At 39.7% G+C, this 16,186-nt stretch overlaps 1 protein-coding gene across 6 annotated transcripts; it reads right to left on the reverse strand.

The window, feature by feature from the left end:
* Positions 1-2,898: 2,898 nt before the first annotated feature.
* LOC120805209 (mothers against decapentaplegic homolog 4) lies at positions 2,899-14,813 on the reverse strand. Of its 6 annotated transcripts, none has more exons than XM_040155211.1 (10): positions 14,712-14,813; positions 11,617-12,027; positions 10,574-10,748; positions 9,861-10,115; positions 9,440-9,547; positions 9,267-9,317; positions 8,489-8,672; positions 7,756-7,924; positions 7,203-7,341; positions 2,899-6,423 (listed from the first exon to the last, which is right to left on the reverse strand). In XM_040155211.1, the coding sequence occupies exons 2-10, from the start codon at positions 11,854-11,856 to the stop codon at positions 6,212-6,214; spliced, it is 1,533 nt and encodes a 510-aa protein (XP_040011145.1). In that variant the 5' UTR covers positions 11,857-12,027; positions 14,712-14,813; the 3' UTR covers positions 2,899-6,211. The 6 variants fall into 6 exon arrangements, with proteins under 6 accessions (XP_040011145.1, XP_040011148.1, XP_040011143.1 ...); XM_040155214.1 differs by having other exon boundaries at positions 14,719-14,758; XM_040155209.1 differs by having other exon boundaries at positions 14,537-14,755.
* Between the last annotated feature and the right edge of the window lie 1,373 nt (positions 14,814-16,186).

Consider the following 16,186-nt stretch of genomic DNA (forward strand, 5'->3'; position numbering starts at 1 on the left):
TCTTCTATCCGTCCTTTTATTTTACTTCTCTCAGCTTGAAGGGTCGATCTCTCTCTTTGCTCTCTTTCTCTCTCTGAGGGAATGCAATACACTGTCGGCCCTCAGTTTGACATGAATCTATTGACATTTTTGTGTATTATATATTATTACTGTTAATGACTGATAAATACACAGAACTTATTTTTTGTTACATTTCATATATATATATATATATATATATACATAAATATATCTATATTAAAATGTTTACAATAAGTTTTTTTATTTTATTATTTTTTAAAATTTTCTCTGAGCGATTAAGTGAATGAAGAGTTGGAAACCCAGATCTGTTGCAAGAGAGTGTCAATGCTATCAGCTTGTAGTCTAGTTCTTAGTTTACAGTATTGATGATAATAGTATTGATAGCTGCCGTTTAACCTAATGGAATGTGCAACACGAGCATGTCTTCATAATGTACCGCCAATGTAAAACGTCACACTGCAACTGTAAAAAGGCCAAGGATTCAAGCTGCCTGTCATGTCTGTGCACCACCAAATTAAGAACGATATACTGTAAAATGTATTTTAGATTATCTACATATAAATACATATATTGTTAAGCTGTACCAACAGTTCAAAGTATTTGCTAATTTTACTACACTTTTGTTATGTATATGTGGGGGGAGTCTTATGGCATATAAATTCTTCAAATTGAGTCAGGAGTTTAAAAGCAGACTATATTTTATAACGGCCTTTTAAGTTATTGCGGCCAAAGCACTGATATTATATATTTGCTGTAAAGAGAATTTAAGAGTTTTATTTTTCTGATATTAAAGTTACTTAATAAAGACTGTTTCATTTAAAGCCAAGTCAGACTACTGTGATTCATTATGTAGTGTTTTAATGTCTGTACTTGCACATCTTTCACATTCTGCGGGATCATCATGTTGTGATTTGCAACAGAATCATTTCCTCTCCCTTGTTTTGACAAGTTCAACTAATAGAAATCAGTTCCACACTTATGACCCATGAATGAGTGTGTGAGAGCCCCGCAGGACGTGCAGATTTATCCGCAATTTGCAAATGACAGTCATTTTTTGATGCTGCCTCCATTTCGATCTGCCTGTAAAAACTGGTTGTCAAAAGTCTTTGTGAACCGGGCCCCTGATTCTGATTGTGGTCCTTTTGGTCATAGTTCCTACCACAACAAAAAGTCAGTGTAACCAAAAAGTACCTTTTTTTTTTTTTTTTAAATGGCTGTGAATTATTGGGTTCACATTCGTAGTGCAGAACAATAATAAACTAGGTGCAGTGCTCACCATGTTGTGCGGTTAGGATTGAAATAATCTCACTTCCTGAATGCAGTGGGAAAAGCACAGGTGTTACTATTGAGGGCTCTACTCTATTCAAGTGTCCAAGTGAGCCAGGACTGTACCACGACCCTGAAACTGGAGCAGCTCCGTGGAATTTAGCCATCATCAATTCTATTTACACCTGAATGTTTCCTACTGTGACAGGTCAGGATGTCATTCTAATTATTTCAAAATAATTTAAATCACCTGTGTCGGTTTACCACGAGTGTGTAGCGCCTTTTGAGTGTTCGACAGAGCGGTAGCTTTTCGCAATCAGTAAGGCATTCCCATGTGTTTGTGGTTTAAATTGAGGGAAAATGTCTGAACCTCACACGAACGGCCTGAGATCAGTGCTGACTTCTAACAGTCTTTACCTGTGGTGGAATGTAATTAAGTCCATTGACTCAAGTACTGTAGTTTACTTGAATATTTTGCCTTTATTCAACTTTATGCTCTTACTCAACGAGATCTCATAAAATATTTTAACCCCTCGCTTGGATTGGCTGCATTGTCAAAGCTTAAAAACGGCGGGGGGGTTTGTTTTAAGGTTATAAAAAGTTGACTTTTTAGAGATACTGTACATGGTTCTCATGGGACAGCGACGCTACAAACACGACTAGGTTATAAACTGAGTACTTTTACTTTTGATGCTTTAATTAAATTTTGCTGAAAATACTTGCATACTTTTACTTGAGTAAGGTTTTGAATGCATGACTTGTATAGGAGTATTTTAAGTACTTCTTCCAGCACTGGTCTTTACTTGTTTTTGATCCCATGTGATACCATTAAAACTAGGGGGTGTTTGGACCAGCTCGGACGGACTGACATTTACCCACACACCCAGGTGATTTCTATTTGGTGCCCTGTCAGACCTCTTGTCAGGCCAGTGTGAGCGTGTACACACAGTGCTTGCCACGCCCCTGCTGTACTTGTTGAGGCGACAACTTAACACCCTTATCATTCCTATAGACCTTTTTCACGGCAGCCATTTTAACAGGTCATGGCAGGAAAAGCAGATGTATTTGTATTTAACAACATTAATGATGGCTCAGTTCCCAGTCGGCCAGCAGCATAATCTGGGTTTCTGCACTGTTCACCAGGTTAAATCTAAGACTTTTAACGACTGTTTTTAATACCACATAAAATAAAAGTTAATACCGGTTCCAAGGTCATACTGGTCAAAGAATTACAAAAAACAAGTCGGGACAATGAGGCCTGCAATTATTTAAACAGACGAATTCATTGAGATTCATATCACATTTTTGTTACTACTCCCAAGCTGTATGAAACAAAAATTCCTACAATCAATCAGTATGACCTTGAACTAGATAAGTGGCAGAAAACTGATGGATGGATTAAGCAAATAAAATCTGCCGTAATCGCAATGCAGCCATTGCTAATGTTATTAAATACACCTGTGCTTTTCCTGCGGTGACATAAACACATCCACTGTGGAAAAGGCCAATTTTTGCCTTAAAGTTTAAAATATTTATATTACAAAACAGCATTTAAGTTCCACTAATGTCATCCTTTTAAACATGTCACCCTGTTAAGAAAATGAACACTACTTAGAGAATATCAGGCCATGTTTAATTATAGACTCTCACATAAGAAACTGGGTAAAATTTATATCTGCAATGTGTCATAGTAGTCAACATCAACTCATCTGAGCTGTGTCTTTAAGTTCCTATAATAACTGCAAGTATTATAAAAACATCTGTCCACCTTAAGCACAACAGAATATAACATATTATTTCTCCATACAGAATTCAGCATCAGTTCTTTCAGTAACATATCAGCAGAAAATATCCTTTTTCCTGCCATTCGATCAATTGGATGCATAATTATGTTAATAAATTCTAACGTTTGACTCCTTTATTCCCCGATGTAGGACAAACCTTTTTAACAATGCTTTTCAAATTAAAGTGAAATGATCAAATGATTGGGCTGAGAGAGACAAAGCAACCCTCTGCTCAGTTTTGCTTGGTCATCTAGAAACCAAAGTGGATATTTTCCTGCGACAAACAGACCTCGAATTTCCACTTAACCTTAAAAAAATCCAATTAGTGTTTTCCCATTTCAACTATAACCCACTAAAACAGTGTTATTAAAAAAAAAAAAGAACACACCTGTGTAGGGACTAAAACAAAAATTGTTAAAAAAAATCCTCGTCATATAGCTTTGTCGCCAGATGATCAGAAAGAACATTCTGTATGGTCGTTCGGTGTGAAAAATAATGAGCATGAACAGATGTTTGTGAGTCTCAACATGAGGAGAATAAATGAAATTTATATTCCTAAATCAACGTGTGTAATCTATAAGAAAAACCACCTTCACCCGTTTAAACTCCGGAGAAAGAGAAAATATCCCGTTTGTACTTATTTCACTTTCAAAGAGAGGCTGCACACTAACTGAAGGAGGAGGTGGTGCTGTATTTATACAAAATTAGGTTTTGGGAGACAAACTGCATTTTTAAGGAGCTTGTCTGCTAAAAAGTTGAGTTTATATAATTAAATGTAATCCTTCACATCAATTACTTACTAAATACCATGTAGCTTCCCTCTGTGCCTTCAGTGCTGTTCTCATAAAGCCGCAACACACAACACACCAGTATACAGCAGGTGCTGGCTTCTACTCTCCTCATAGTCCAGTTTCCCCGTGTAATGCAGGGAAAGTGAAGTACTCTAATTCAAATAAGGGTTAGGGATAAAGGGTCTATTTGCCATTAAAATTCATGCAAACATTGACATGCATTTCAAAAACAAAGTTATTTACATGGATTAAAAAGAAAAAAACTACAACTCAAAGAGAAAGAGACAACCCAGGACAGCCAAAGGAATCCCCACAGATGTGTGTAAATGTATGGATTGAAAGGGCAAAAAAGATTTTTAACAAGGTGTCTTAGTGTTAGACGTTTTCAAAACAAATGCATCACAATGTTGCCTCTGCTCACAATCCTACATAAAATATACACCAACCTATTCACTCCCTTATTATTCATATCGCAGAACAACCACCTCAAAATAAGGGTTATTTGATTAAAATCAAGAAAAAATTAAAGTGCTAAAAATATAATACGATTAATAAAAGTAACAAAAATAAAAGCAAGAAAATATATCAATATTGCTGGGAAACTGTCTTAAATTCTCTCATCATTATCATTAAACTATACACAAGACACCTGGATCAAGCAGTATGTAAGTGGGCTGTAAGTCATAAGATTTTTAAGTACAGTGATTCTCAGCTAGTGTGCAGAGACTGTCAGCTTTACTTGGAGATTAAAACTCAATAAAATGAAATGAATACAAATAAAAATAAATACCATTAAAATTCAATTAAAGGAACCTCCATATAAACGTAGCTGAGGCAAAGCCCAGCAGCTGAGTAGACTTCTTGCTCCCATGATCATACTAAATTTAAAGTATGTTTTTGGTTTGCCAAAACACCGATACACCCTGTCCCTTGTACTGTCATTACATCTCAGACATCTAAGATCAACTGTCTGTCTCTTCTCTGCTTTCTTACTTCAAGCTTATTGAACCAGAAGCATCCCAGCGGTTTTCTTTTCTGCTCTCGGCAGGAAAGTGGGAAAAGGCAAGAAGGAATTCAGAGAGAGTGTATGAGATTCATCCTTTGTGGCAGCATGAAAGAGGGCGTTCTCCAAAACAGTAACCATGCCTAAAACAGATGGTGGAAAGTGACCAATGATGAATGATTGCTTCAATGAGCATCTTTTCATCACTCATGGTTTTTTTTTTGAGTGAGAAATGATAAAATCACAGTAAGTCAGACAGTAAGAGAGATATATTGTATCACCAATGGGTAATTTAACTTTGTATGTCACGATGTTATAGCACCCCAAAAAACCTGCATTAGTTTAGCTATGACAGTAGACAAGGAAATTCTCAACCGAGTGTTTTGCTCCACATCTTATCCAATAGAGAAGGGGGGGGGGGATTTGTCAATGGACACCCACCTGGCACAGACTATCAACTATCTTTTAAATTCCAAACCCGTAGTTTGACAATATCTGACCCAGAAAAGTCCCTAGACTTGACGCGTTTCAGTTCAGGGGCGGCTTTAGGCACGGTGCATGTCATTTCGTTCTCTGTAATATTCCTGGATGGCTGTGAATGTCTGGTATGACCTGATCCAGATGGGCAGTCCTCAACACTGTCCAGCGGCTGAGAGGCAGCGATCAGCATGATGTCAAGCAGTTATCCTTGCAGTCCAGAGTGCTGCTCCTTTTCTATTTAGCCTGACAGTCGACTGAACTGCCTTGTCATCCCACGTGTAAAGCAGTCTGTAACAGCTTCAAAGAAAACTGGCAACAGAAAACCAGCAGTACTCTGGTGCCCAGACAGTAGATGTGAGAGCCTCTGTGCACGTCATCTCATACCACAGCTGCACAGCACTCAGATGTTCTTGTATTGTTCAGTAATGCCTGTCAGTAGTTGGTGGTTGTGGACTTCTGGGACGCTGAGTAGTTGGTGTACATTCCAGTTTCAAGGGATCTGCAGGTCATCTATGTGCATGTTGTGGTGCTTTATAATTGTAGTTACTTATATTTTTCTAGTCTTACAGTACACCATTCCAGTCAACACAAATCAAAGCCATCTATCAAAAATATAGATAAGCATATTTTTAATATATGGCTTTGTTGTTAGTGGATTTAGTTTTACTCTTGCTTAAAAAGCACAAGTAGGGGCCACAGTGCACAAAGGTGCTTCAAACACACCTGAAAGTATTTTTTCATGTGGAGCAGCTTCAGTGTCACAGCTTCACAGCTCTGTCACTGGTTTCTCCACCCAAAACAGTTCACTTAGGAAGACTATCCGTTGCCACTGTATGTTGCGGTGTGATGCTGCAATTACAAAGATCTCAGTCCAGGGGTTGTGGGTCTGCTATAGGCATAGTGTGCAGAACCTCGTCCAGTAACTGAAGAGCTCTGTGCAGGTGGATCTCGATCCAGCACGGGGTCTCTTTGATGCTCTGGCGAGGGTAGTCGGGCCCCCATCCCTTAACAAAACTCATCCTGAGGATACACAGCCTCCGGAGGTCGTCTACCCCGATACCGGCTGCTGCCGACAGACCTGGGAGGACGGGAGGAAAGGTAGTCACAATCAGGTCAGCGTGATGCTGCATGTTTGTGACAAACTGAACACCAGGGAATATTCAAGTAAATTATATCAACCCAAGTTTTAAACACCAAATTAAGTGTAATTTCAAATGATTTCTACTAACTTGAATTCAAACGATTAGTAGATGATTTGATTAGTCAATCAATCGGCAGTTAATTGGCAACAATCTTTTTGATATCTTATTAATCGTTTAAATCAATTTTTAGGCAAAAAATTCACTGGTTCCAGCACCTGAAATGTACATAATTGCCAGTTTCCTTAAGGCCAATACACACCACCACCAAATGGTGCACATCAAAACAGCAGCTCCTATTATTTTCTATGTACCACCCCAACACCAGCACGCCACAGTCCTATTTCCAGCCTGGCTGCCCCTGAAAAAACACTTTTTTTTTCCCAGGGAAAGGGCTGTTTTGTACTTCCCGGCCCCTGTAGCAGCTCAACTTCCCTCTCCTCATCAAAATGATTGATCAAGAAAATTACTGGCAGATTAACTGATAATGGAAATAGCCCTGCTATTAACCTACCAGAGCATATTGGTTTCATTTCGTATTTGAATGCAAATTAGGTTGAACATTTGTCTCAACAGTTCACTGTTCATTACACTCACTGCTAATTGGCAGTAAAATTTACATCATACTTGCATCATAAGCCTTACTGACAGCTAGAACCTCTGCCACACTGTCTCTCTGTGTGAATATGCATCTGTATTTGCAGTTACTGTGTCTTACTAATAGCTGGAGCAATCCCTCCTACTGATCCAGGTCCAGGTATATTTCCAGCCACAGCTGCTGCTTGGGCTGCTGCTGCTGCTTGAGCTGTGGCAGCCTGCTGTTGCATCTGTCTGTGGCACTGACGAAGGTCAAACACCTGGCAGGAGAGAACAGACTTTAAAAACTGTGCATTCAGCGGCAGTTAGCCCCCTGCACAGGAGAAATGTAAATACCACCACAGGCTGCCAATCAGGGTGGAAGTCAGCTAGAGCACGGCAGCGTGAGGATGTATGAACATTATTTGTCCTAATGAGAGACATGAGCGGTAAAGATGGCAGGATGGGAAAAATATTTTGGGTGAAACATACAACTAAAGTAAAAGTATAACGTCAAGATGGGGCAGAATGCCTGAAGGGATGGGATGGAAATGGATGTCCACAGCTTGCACCCCCTAGCTTCCCAAGACACAAACAAAGATTTGATGAAATGTCCACCTAGAGCGATGTCAGCTTTTTACAGTGAGTTCATTAAAGAATGAAAATTTTACGTGGAGTGAAACCCACATCTATACCTTGATGTAAGCACTGGGGTAGATTTTGTGAACAGCGTCTCCGGGGGCTCGGCCCGCTTCTCTGTCCAGATAGTAACTCTGGACAAACACTGCGTGGTCACTGAGGCATCGCACCCACACATCTCCCTCACCTTTACACTCCAGCTGGACTCCTTTACCAATGTGAAGCCTGGGAGGGAGGAAAGAGAAAAGTAAGGAATAAAGGAGACAGTGAAAAAGCATAAGTGATTAAAGTTGCCCTAAATGTTTTGTTTTTTTTAGATCTTCCCTGTCCTTATTGTGTGCATGTCAACTCTTTGTGAACAGAACTACTGAGAGAATAAGAGATACAAACAATATGGGAGGGAGAGGTACTCATGAACCATTGCTCTATGGCTCCACTAGTGCAACCAAGATAACATCGAAAAGTGCATCTTTAACTAAACAGGAAGGAATAAAAGCAACTGAGTGTTAAGATGATGTGGTTGTGTGATTCTTATGAGCTTTCTACTTATGACTTAATGGGACTAATATTGTGGTTCAGCTGCCAGGTCTCAAATATCAAATGATGGACTCCAAGCAAAACAGATGGACAGAGTAAAGGCGGTGGTGTACTGTAAGGTAATATTACTTGGATTTGACTACAAGCATCGCCTAAAAAAGTCAAGTGTTTCTACACAGAATATGTTGGCAGTAGGGCCTATTTTGCTCTAAATTTCAATTAATTCCTTAAGTTGTTGCTTGCGTCACCTACCTTGCTTTCTCGATAGCCTCAGTACGATGTACGTTACTGAGCTGGCCCAGACAGAACCTGTCTCCTCCTGAGGGGTCGACATAGCCATCCACTGTCACGATGGGGCAAGAAGAGGGCACTTTAAACGTCTCCCCGACTTGAACGTCCATCTCAAAATAGGCAATGGAACACCAGTAGTCAGGAGCTGAAACGGGGGGCAACCTAATGTCAGTGGTTTTAAGTCATAAATGTAAACAAACAGCAGTGCTGCTCAACGCTTCTTATCAAGGTAGTATTAAACTTTTTTGGCTTTTGTTTTAAAGTTGTATACATGAAATAAAGAAAACCAAGCAACATTTCAATGTTTGATATTTTCGATTGATAATTGACCACATTAATCAACAATGATATTTTGAATCAATTTGTTTAAGTAATTTCATCGAGAAAACTAAAGTACTAAAGACTACGGTATTATCTGATTTACTGAGAAGCTGTTTCAACACTACATGCCATAACATAAAGGTTACTTGTAAATTTGCCATTATGCCAATCAAAAGCTGACTAAGAAGCAATCAAAGTGACCATATTTAACGTGGCTTTACATCTAAACCTTATCCCAAACTTTTAGCTAGGACGAATGACACCTAACAAGGGCAGTACTTTGTGAATAATCTAAGAGTGGATAAAAACGTGCAAAGCGAGAGTGACGTTTGTCAAATTTATTCACAAGTTTTGTAATATAGCAGGCCTGAACATTGTGTCCAGGGTTTATGTATCTGTGTGGGTTGTGTGTTCTCACCTGGATGATTGGATATAGGAGGCTGAAAGGCGAGCTCATTATGCACCGGCCCTGAGAGAGAGAGAGAGAGAGAGAGAGAGAGTTATGGCAGTGATCACTGGTTCGGCAATGAAGTAAGTATGTGATTTTTCTATGTGGATTAATTTACAGCTGTGGTAACAGATTGTACTTACAGTAGTGTGTCGGATGTGGCATAGGAGGGTGGTGCTGTAGATGACCGTTGGTGTGGTGGGGTATGTTGGGGGTGAAACTGCTGTTCCTGGACCAGGTGGAGCTGGCACCTGAGTAGAAAAGGAGAACAGAAGTCAGAGCTCAACAGATGTATGATTAAAGTTTAGAAACTCACAAATATACTGCTGATGCCTTCACAAACACTCACACCCACAATTCACAAAGACAGAAGCAGAAAATGCCTTAAATATTAATGATTTCAAGTGAACATAACAGAAACTATTCTCTTTATGAACTCAAAAATGTAAAATGACACAATAAATCTTTAATTGTCAATTAAAGACACATATTGCACGTACAAACATACACAGACATACAGACAAACAAACACACACAAAGGAATATTTTACAACTGTATCTTACTGCCTGATCCAGCAGCAATGGCAGGGAAGGACGACGTTGATGCAGAGGTGGAGGCCTCAGCAGGTGGGAGCAGGTTTGGGGTTGCAAATGATTCAGAGGGGGCTGGGCGGCTGCCAGATGGGGGGTGTTGGATGGTCTGAATGGAGTGCCCTCCCTCAATGGTAGGCAGACTCTGCTGTCCATCAAAATCGTACTCATCTTTAACCATCAGTGCTGAGCTGGATCCAGAACTAGTCAGGGTCAGCCCTGATAAGTCTGTGGGCCGAGGAAATAAAGGCGCGCAACAGGTTACTGACAATCCAAACTTCTTATCTGCACTGCTAATGCATATCCCAGGTGGGTTGAACAAATGTGACAAAAGCATCTAGAATAAGAGGAACAATTCAGCAGGCACATACACAATGAGTGCCACTTTGACTTCAAGGAAAACTACTGCAAGTTCCAGTTACAAGTTCACGTGACATTAGCTGTATAACTCTTCATTAACTCTGCACGTTTTAGCCCTTAAACTACAAACTGTGTTGCCGAAAATTTGCTAAAACACAGGTCTCAGTTCACTTCAGTCAGTATGACAAACAGTGAACTGAAACTGAAATTTTAGAGTTATTTATAATTATGTTCAGTTTCAGTGGATTATATCGAAACACCCCCCCCCCCCCGCACACATTTTAACAAATTTAAAAAACTGACTGAAAAACTCCCCGTTTCCTCACCTATGCCAGGAGAAACCACTCTCTCATAGTGATAGGGGTTGACACACACACTGTCACACTTGAGGTCAAAGGCAAACTGGCAGTATTTGACGTGCTTTAGTTCATTCTTGTGCAGGTCAGGCCACCGCCACAGCCGGGCATAAATTACATGAGGGAACCCTTTACGTCCTGCCACCTGGGAACAACAACACAGATAAACAGATACAGGGAAACACAGTTATTTCATTTGTAAACTCACTGCCCTTACAGCTGAGGTCAAATGTAGTGTTAAGTCAATTACTGGAAGACAGAGGATACAGCTTGTTTTCCGTTGAGGTGAATGGCATGTTCTGACAAATACAAACTGGAACAAAATACTTTTAAAAGTGGCTACAGCACAACTACAGTCCTTTCCCATAACTTATTCAAGTTAATTCTTGTGTAAATCAATGACTACTCAATTTCGTTATCAAAGCTTGCAATGTTTATATTGGCAGGTTTCTCATCTCACATGTTGGATGTTGTCAGAGCTGAAACAAAAAGGCAGAAAAGGATTTTGATCATAAATTGTTTCTGTGGTTTTGCAACCAAAAATGCCAAACATTTATTGATTTCAGCTCCTCAAATGTGAAGATTTGATGCTTTGCTTTGCCATATGTGACAGTATCTTTGGGTTTCGGACTGTTAGTCAGACAAATCTAGCTATATTAACACGTCTCCATGGGGTCTAGGAAATTATGAGGGGGCATTTCTCACATTTTTTTTGACATTTTAGTCCCTATTGAAAACAATCATTGGTTGCAGGCCTAGATGTTGTATTGAATAACTGATATTCATGGGTTTTGTTATAATTCATGAAACAAAAACATTTCTAGTGAAGCTAAATGGTACTTAATGTTTTGTTTAAATGTAACTTAATTGATAAGTAATTGAATTTGATGGACAGTTTACTCCAGGTGAAAAAGATCGGAAAATAATCTCCAGGCATTAACAGATGTAAACTAATCAGTACTAATGTACCTGTTTGTGTTAAATAAATAATCCATACAGTTGTACCATCCTACCTGCAGGCGTCCATCAAGTGTCCTCTGAATGGTCACACACTTGCTGGGATGGGCCCCGTTTGTGGTGATAGCTGTGATGAGGGAGTCAAGCTCATCTTTTTTCTCCTTCAGCTTTTTCACCAGGCTCTCGATGGCCCGCTTGGCAAACGTCTCGCTCTCACCACCCTGTCTGTGACACATCAGGCTGTGCACAATGCTCAGGCAGGCATCATTGCTGGTAGGTGTGTTGGTGATAGACATCCTGATTTTCGTCTCCTACTGCACTTTCTGATAATATGTATGTTGTTGACACAGATTCACATCATCAGGAAGCTGGAGTGGAGGTGATTTTCACAAGGTAGACCGAAAGCAATTCAGCTGTACTTCAGGCAGATCAAAAAACCTCTCAGCATCAAAGGGAACCGACGAGTTCTGAAAGGAGAGCATAACGTGCAAGCTTTTGATGAAACTGTTTTAGAGAGGTGTTGTAGTATTATACTGAGAGGTCTTTCTAATATTCTGTTCACCGCCACAAACTAATGACCACAAAGTTGAATCAACATCCCTCTAAAACATTAATTTACAAAATATCACAACCTACATGAAAGATCGCAAGGATTTAGGTCTTTATTGCAGGGCTGTTGTATAAGATGACATAAGTTGTAGATCGGTATATCTAAAAAGCTTTGTGAGAAGAGCTGACCAAACAAGTTCATTCAAAAACAGGCTGTATACTTTTGGGTAGAGGCTGTTGGTTACTGTCATGTTAGTATTGTGCTGTAATGTTGAGCATATCCAGGTGACTGACTAGCTTTCCGCAGTGGTGAAAAGCAACTAAACACATTCACTCAAGTACAAATTTGAGGTACTTGTACTTTTACTAAGGGATCTGAACACTTCGTCCACCACTGTTTTGAGTGTAGCTTGGCAGACGGCATGAACCACAAATTGTAACGTTTTAACGAAGTTTTTAGCTGTTTAATGATAACGGTAGCTTACCAACGACCTAATGACACGACGGAGCAGCATTTTCTACATTTGCAGCTGAGTTGAGAAAAAAACACAGAGCTGTTTATAATAGAGTAAAAATAAAGTCGAGGATTTCGTCTCTCCCTCCCTAGCTAGCGGCGCCACTCTGGCTGCCGTTAGTTCAGGAATCTGCAAGAAGTTACTACAAGGGGACAAAACTAACCGGAAGGGAGCACTAATTTCCTTCATAATAAAAGTGAAATTTGGCAAAAGGGCAAAACCCTAGCAAAGTATGTTACGAATATGAACCTCAGCTGTGAAAAAACTGATGTTTAAGACTTCTAATGCGAAATGTAAGGTTCAGGAAGGGTTATCGTGATTATGTGATATCAGCAAATTTGCAAGCCTGCAATAGATAGTGAGGACAGCTGAGAGGATAATCCGGGGACTCTCCCTCATCCATCATGGACCTCTCAAACATCCACCGTACAACCACCACTGTTGCAGATTCTTCCTCGCATGGGCTGAAATTACCAGACTCTGTAACAGCTGTCCTCCGAAGCAGTCAGGCTCATCATCATCGCACCCCAACCCCCCACGCACACACACAGACACTTCCCCTTCTCCCGAAACACCTGAACAATGATTGATCCCCCACTCAAATACACATACCCACTTTACCTCTAGAGACCATGCCTACATTTTTGCACTCTTTAAACTGTTTTGGTTTCTGTCTAGATCATTTATGTTGAGTGTCTTGTTTTGCACTGCTTAAATGTTAATTGTACAGGCCCCTGAGAAATTAAATTCATCCGTACTGTGTCCTTGTATATGGAAGAATTGACAATGAAGTTCTCTTGAGTCTTCTTAAACCAAACAAGTTGCATAATGGGCCCTTCTTCGATACTGTATTTTAAAACCTGTCCAAGATCTCAGAGACTAACATAAGAACACTTCAGCATCAGATCATTTGTGCGAATGTTTACTGCCTTTGGAAAGTAATTTTAGTTTGAGATAGTGAATTCATGAACTTGTTATTAAGCACCTATACAGCTACTTAAAGCTGCAACAATTATCTGATTAATAATCTCCAGAAAATTAAATGGCAAATATTTTGATGATTGATTAAATGTTTCAGTCATTTTTTAAGGAAAACCATCAAATATTTTATGGTTCCACTGCAGTTCTCAAATACGAGCATTTGATCCCTTACTATGTTACGCATTATAAAAAACTGAGTACCTTTCGAGTTTTAACTGTTGGTTGGAGAAAACGGGACATATGAAGGAATAACAAGCATTTTTCACAATTTTGTGTTTTTCACAATTTTTCTCAGAGCCAAGTCCAAAAGTCCAGCTCCACCTCTCTGACTAGTCTCAATTTTCTGACATTTCCTAGACAAAACGTTTAACATAGAAAATAATTGGCAGATTAGTCGATAATGAAAATAATCATTAGTTGCAGCCCTACATCTAACTACTTCTATATTTAACATGTAATGTATTTTGAGACATATTTTCCTTTTACTGCTCTATCGGGTGCTGTGAGCTGCAACTGAATGCATTACTGCTCGCGTAGGGTTTTATTTTGAAGAGCCTAAACGGAAATCCCCAGTAGTATTGGAGTAACTTGACACCGGAATGGTTCGCTACCTGCTACTAAAAACATTAGCTAGCACCGATTACTGTTGATAGCAAACTTGCTAATGTAGCATGCTACTATGGGTTAGCAGGTTGTTTATTTATTATGGCCAGTTCCGCAGCACAACGATGTGTTAACCACTTTCTTTGATAGCTAGCTGGAAAACAAATTAAAAAAACTGTACAACTATTTAAAACACTGGTTGGTAAGTGTTCCCTATTTAGTTTAAAATTGCAGACAAATTAAAGCTATGTAAATAGTTAGCACTTTACGCTATCTGGAGTTAGCTGGTGTGGCAGCTAGCGAGAGAGCCCTGCCTGTCCCAAATTACCGTGCCAGCGGTGGGGCTGTGGAGATCCTGTGTACCTCCCGGATTATCCTCTGAAATCTCACCAGCTGTACACAAATTCTGGTTTAAAAAGTCCTTGTCCGCAAACTGTACCCTCACATCCTCAGAAATAAAACGATGATGAAGCCAGAGTCAAATCTCGACCCACTTCACTCACTTCTCACCGTTTCCTTCAATGGCGCGTTGCGCATGCGTAACACAGGGTTTGTAGTGTTCATACAGGTTAGGATGTTGCTTTCTGTTTCACTATGGAGAGGCCAGCTCAGGTATGCAATGGCTTGTCACTGCAGCTCATTTGATTCAGATGTCTGTTTTGTCCATGTTTGCATGACAGTTGGTCTAGACTTTGTTCCAATGACAGAACAAACACATCCATCCTGTGTGTTTTCAAACATTGAAAAAATTAACTTCTCTTCTCTCAAGGAAGGTAATTCCCAAACAGAAAAAGTGGAGTGCTGAGCAAACTACAGGGCCAAAGAGGGTGAAGGTAGAAGTCAAATCTAAACAAACATTAGTAACTCAGTGTTTGACAGATGGTGTGTCCAGTGTAGCATATGAATTTATGGTCAAAGGTAAGTAGGATTCCTTATTCGGTGCACGATTTATCACAAAATGGTGGAGTCTGCCTCAAACAATTTAATTTGGTCTGGATTTTAAACCTCCACTGTAAAGGTAGAAACGCCTCCTACCACCTGAAATCAGTCAACTCTGAACCTTAACAGCTTAATGTTTTTTCTGAATGCTTTAGTCAGTGATTATAGTGCTGTAGGTTTTAAGGTGCATTATTTTGAACAGATTACATTAATCTACTAAACTCTCATTGTGTTTGCCCATTGTGTCATGGTTCTGCTTTTGTTTACCTTATTGAGCTTGGTGTCCACCATACCTGGTTTGATTTCAAGCTTTACGGCATACATTTGCACATTAGTAGACTTTCTTGAGCTATGTTCCTTAATTCTTTACTCCAGAGTTAATGTCACATGTTCAGATATACAGGGGGTGGACACGAGCATGTGTACCACTGTAAATTAGTAAACTTGAACTACTACACTGAGTGACCTCTCTTGGCACTTGGTACGGACTGCTGTCATTCATCGTCCATCACGGTCTCAACAAGGGACTTCCTCCCTATTTGCGAACACGCTAACTTTCTTGGGTGTTTTTTCCTTCACCCCCAGGTGTCTGTCTCTGACAGGCTCGTATGATAAGGTTTGCCCTCTTGAAGGTCGGCAACCAATCAATAGGAAAATGACAACCATGTAACAATAACACGTGATTTTTCCTACTCAAGTTAAAATGTCTGCTGGGAAAAGGCCTAATGAGGCAGTTGTGCTCCAAATGATGATGCTACATTCACAGCAAAATATGGCCTACCTAAATCTCTATTTTTGTGCAATGTTATGGCACAGTTGTGTACATAAAGCTTATATAAAATAAACATCACTTTCTTAAAATAAAAGATCTTATGACTTCTTTTAAGTTTGCTGTAAATGGTTTTTAGGCATGGGAATTTAGTAACTTAGTGAAATGTTGACTAGGGTAGATTGGTTAAAACATTTTTGCACCTGCTGAATCAGTTCCTTGGTTTCAGCAACTCCATCCTGTCTATAAGGCTGCTTGATGCCAGGGTGT

The sequence above is a fragment of the Xiphias gladius genome, chromosome 19 (genome assembly GCF_016859285.1).
Source record: "Xiphias gladius isolate SHS-SW01 ecotype Sanya breed wild chromosome 19, ASM1685928v1, whole genome shotgun sequence".
Classification (NCBI taxonomy): domain Eukaryota; kingdom Metazoa; phylum Chordata; class Actinopteri; order Istiophoriformes; family Xiphiidae; genus Xiphias; species Xiphias gladius.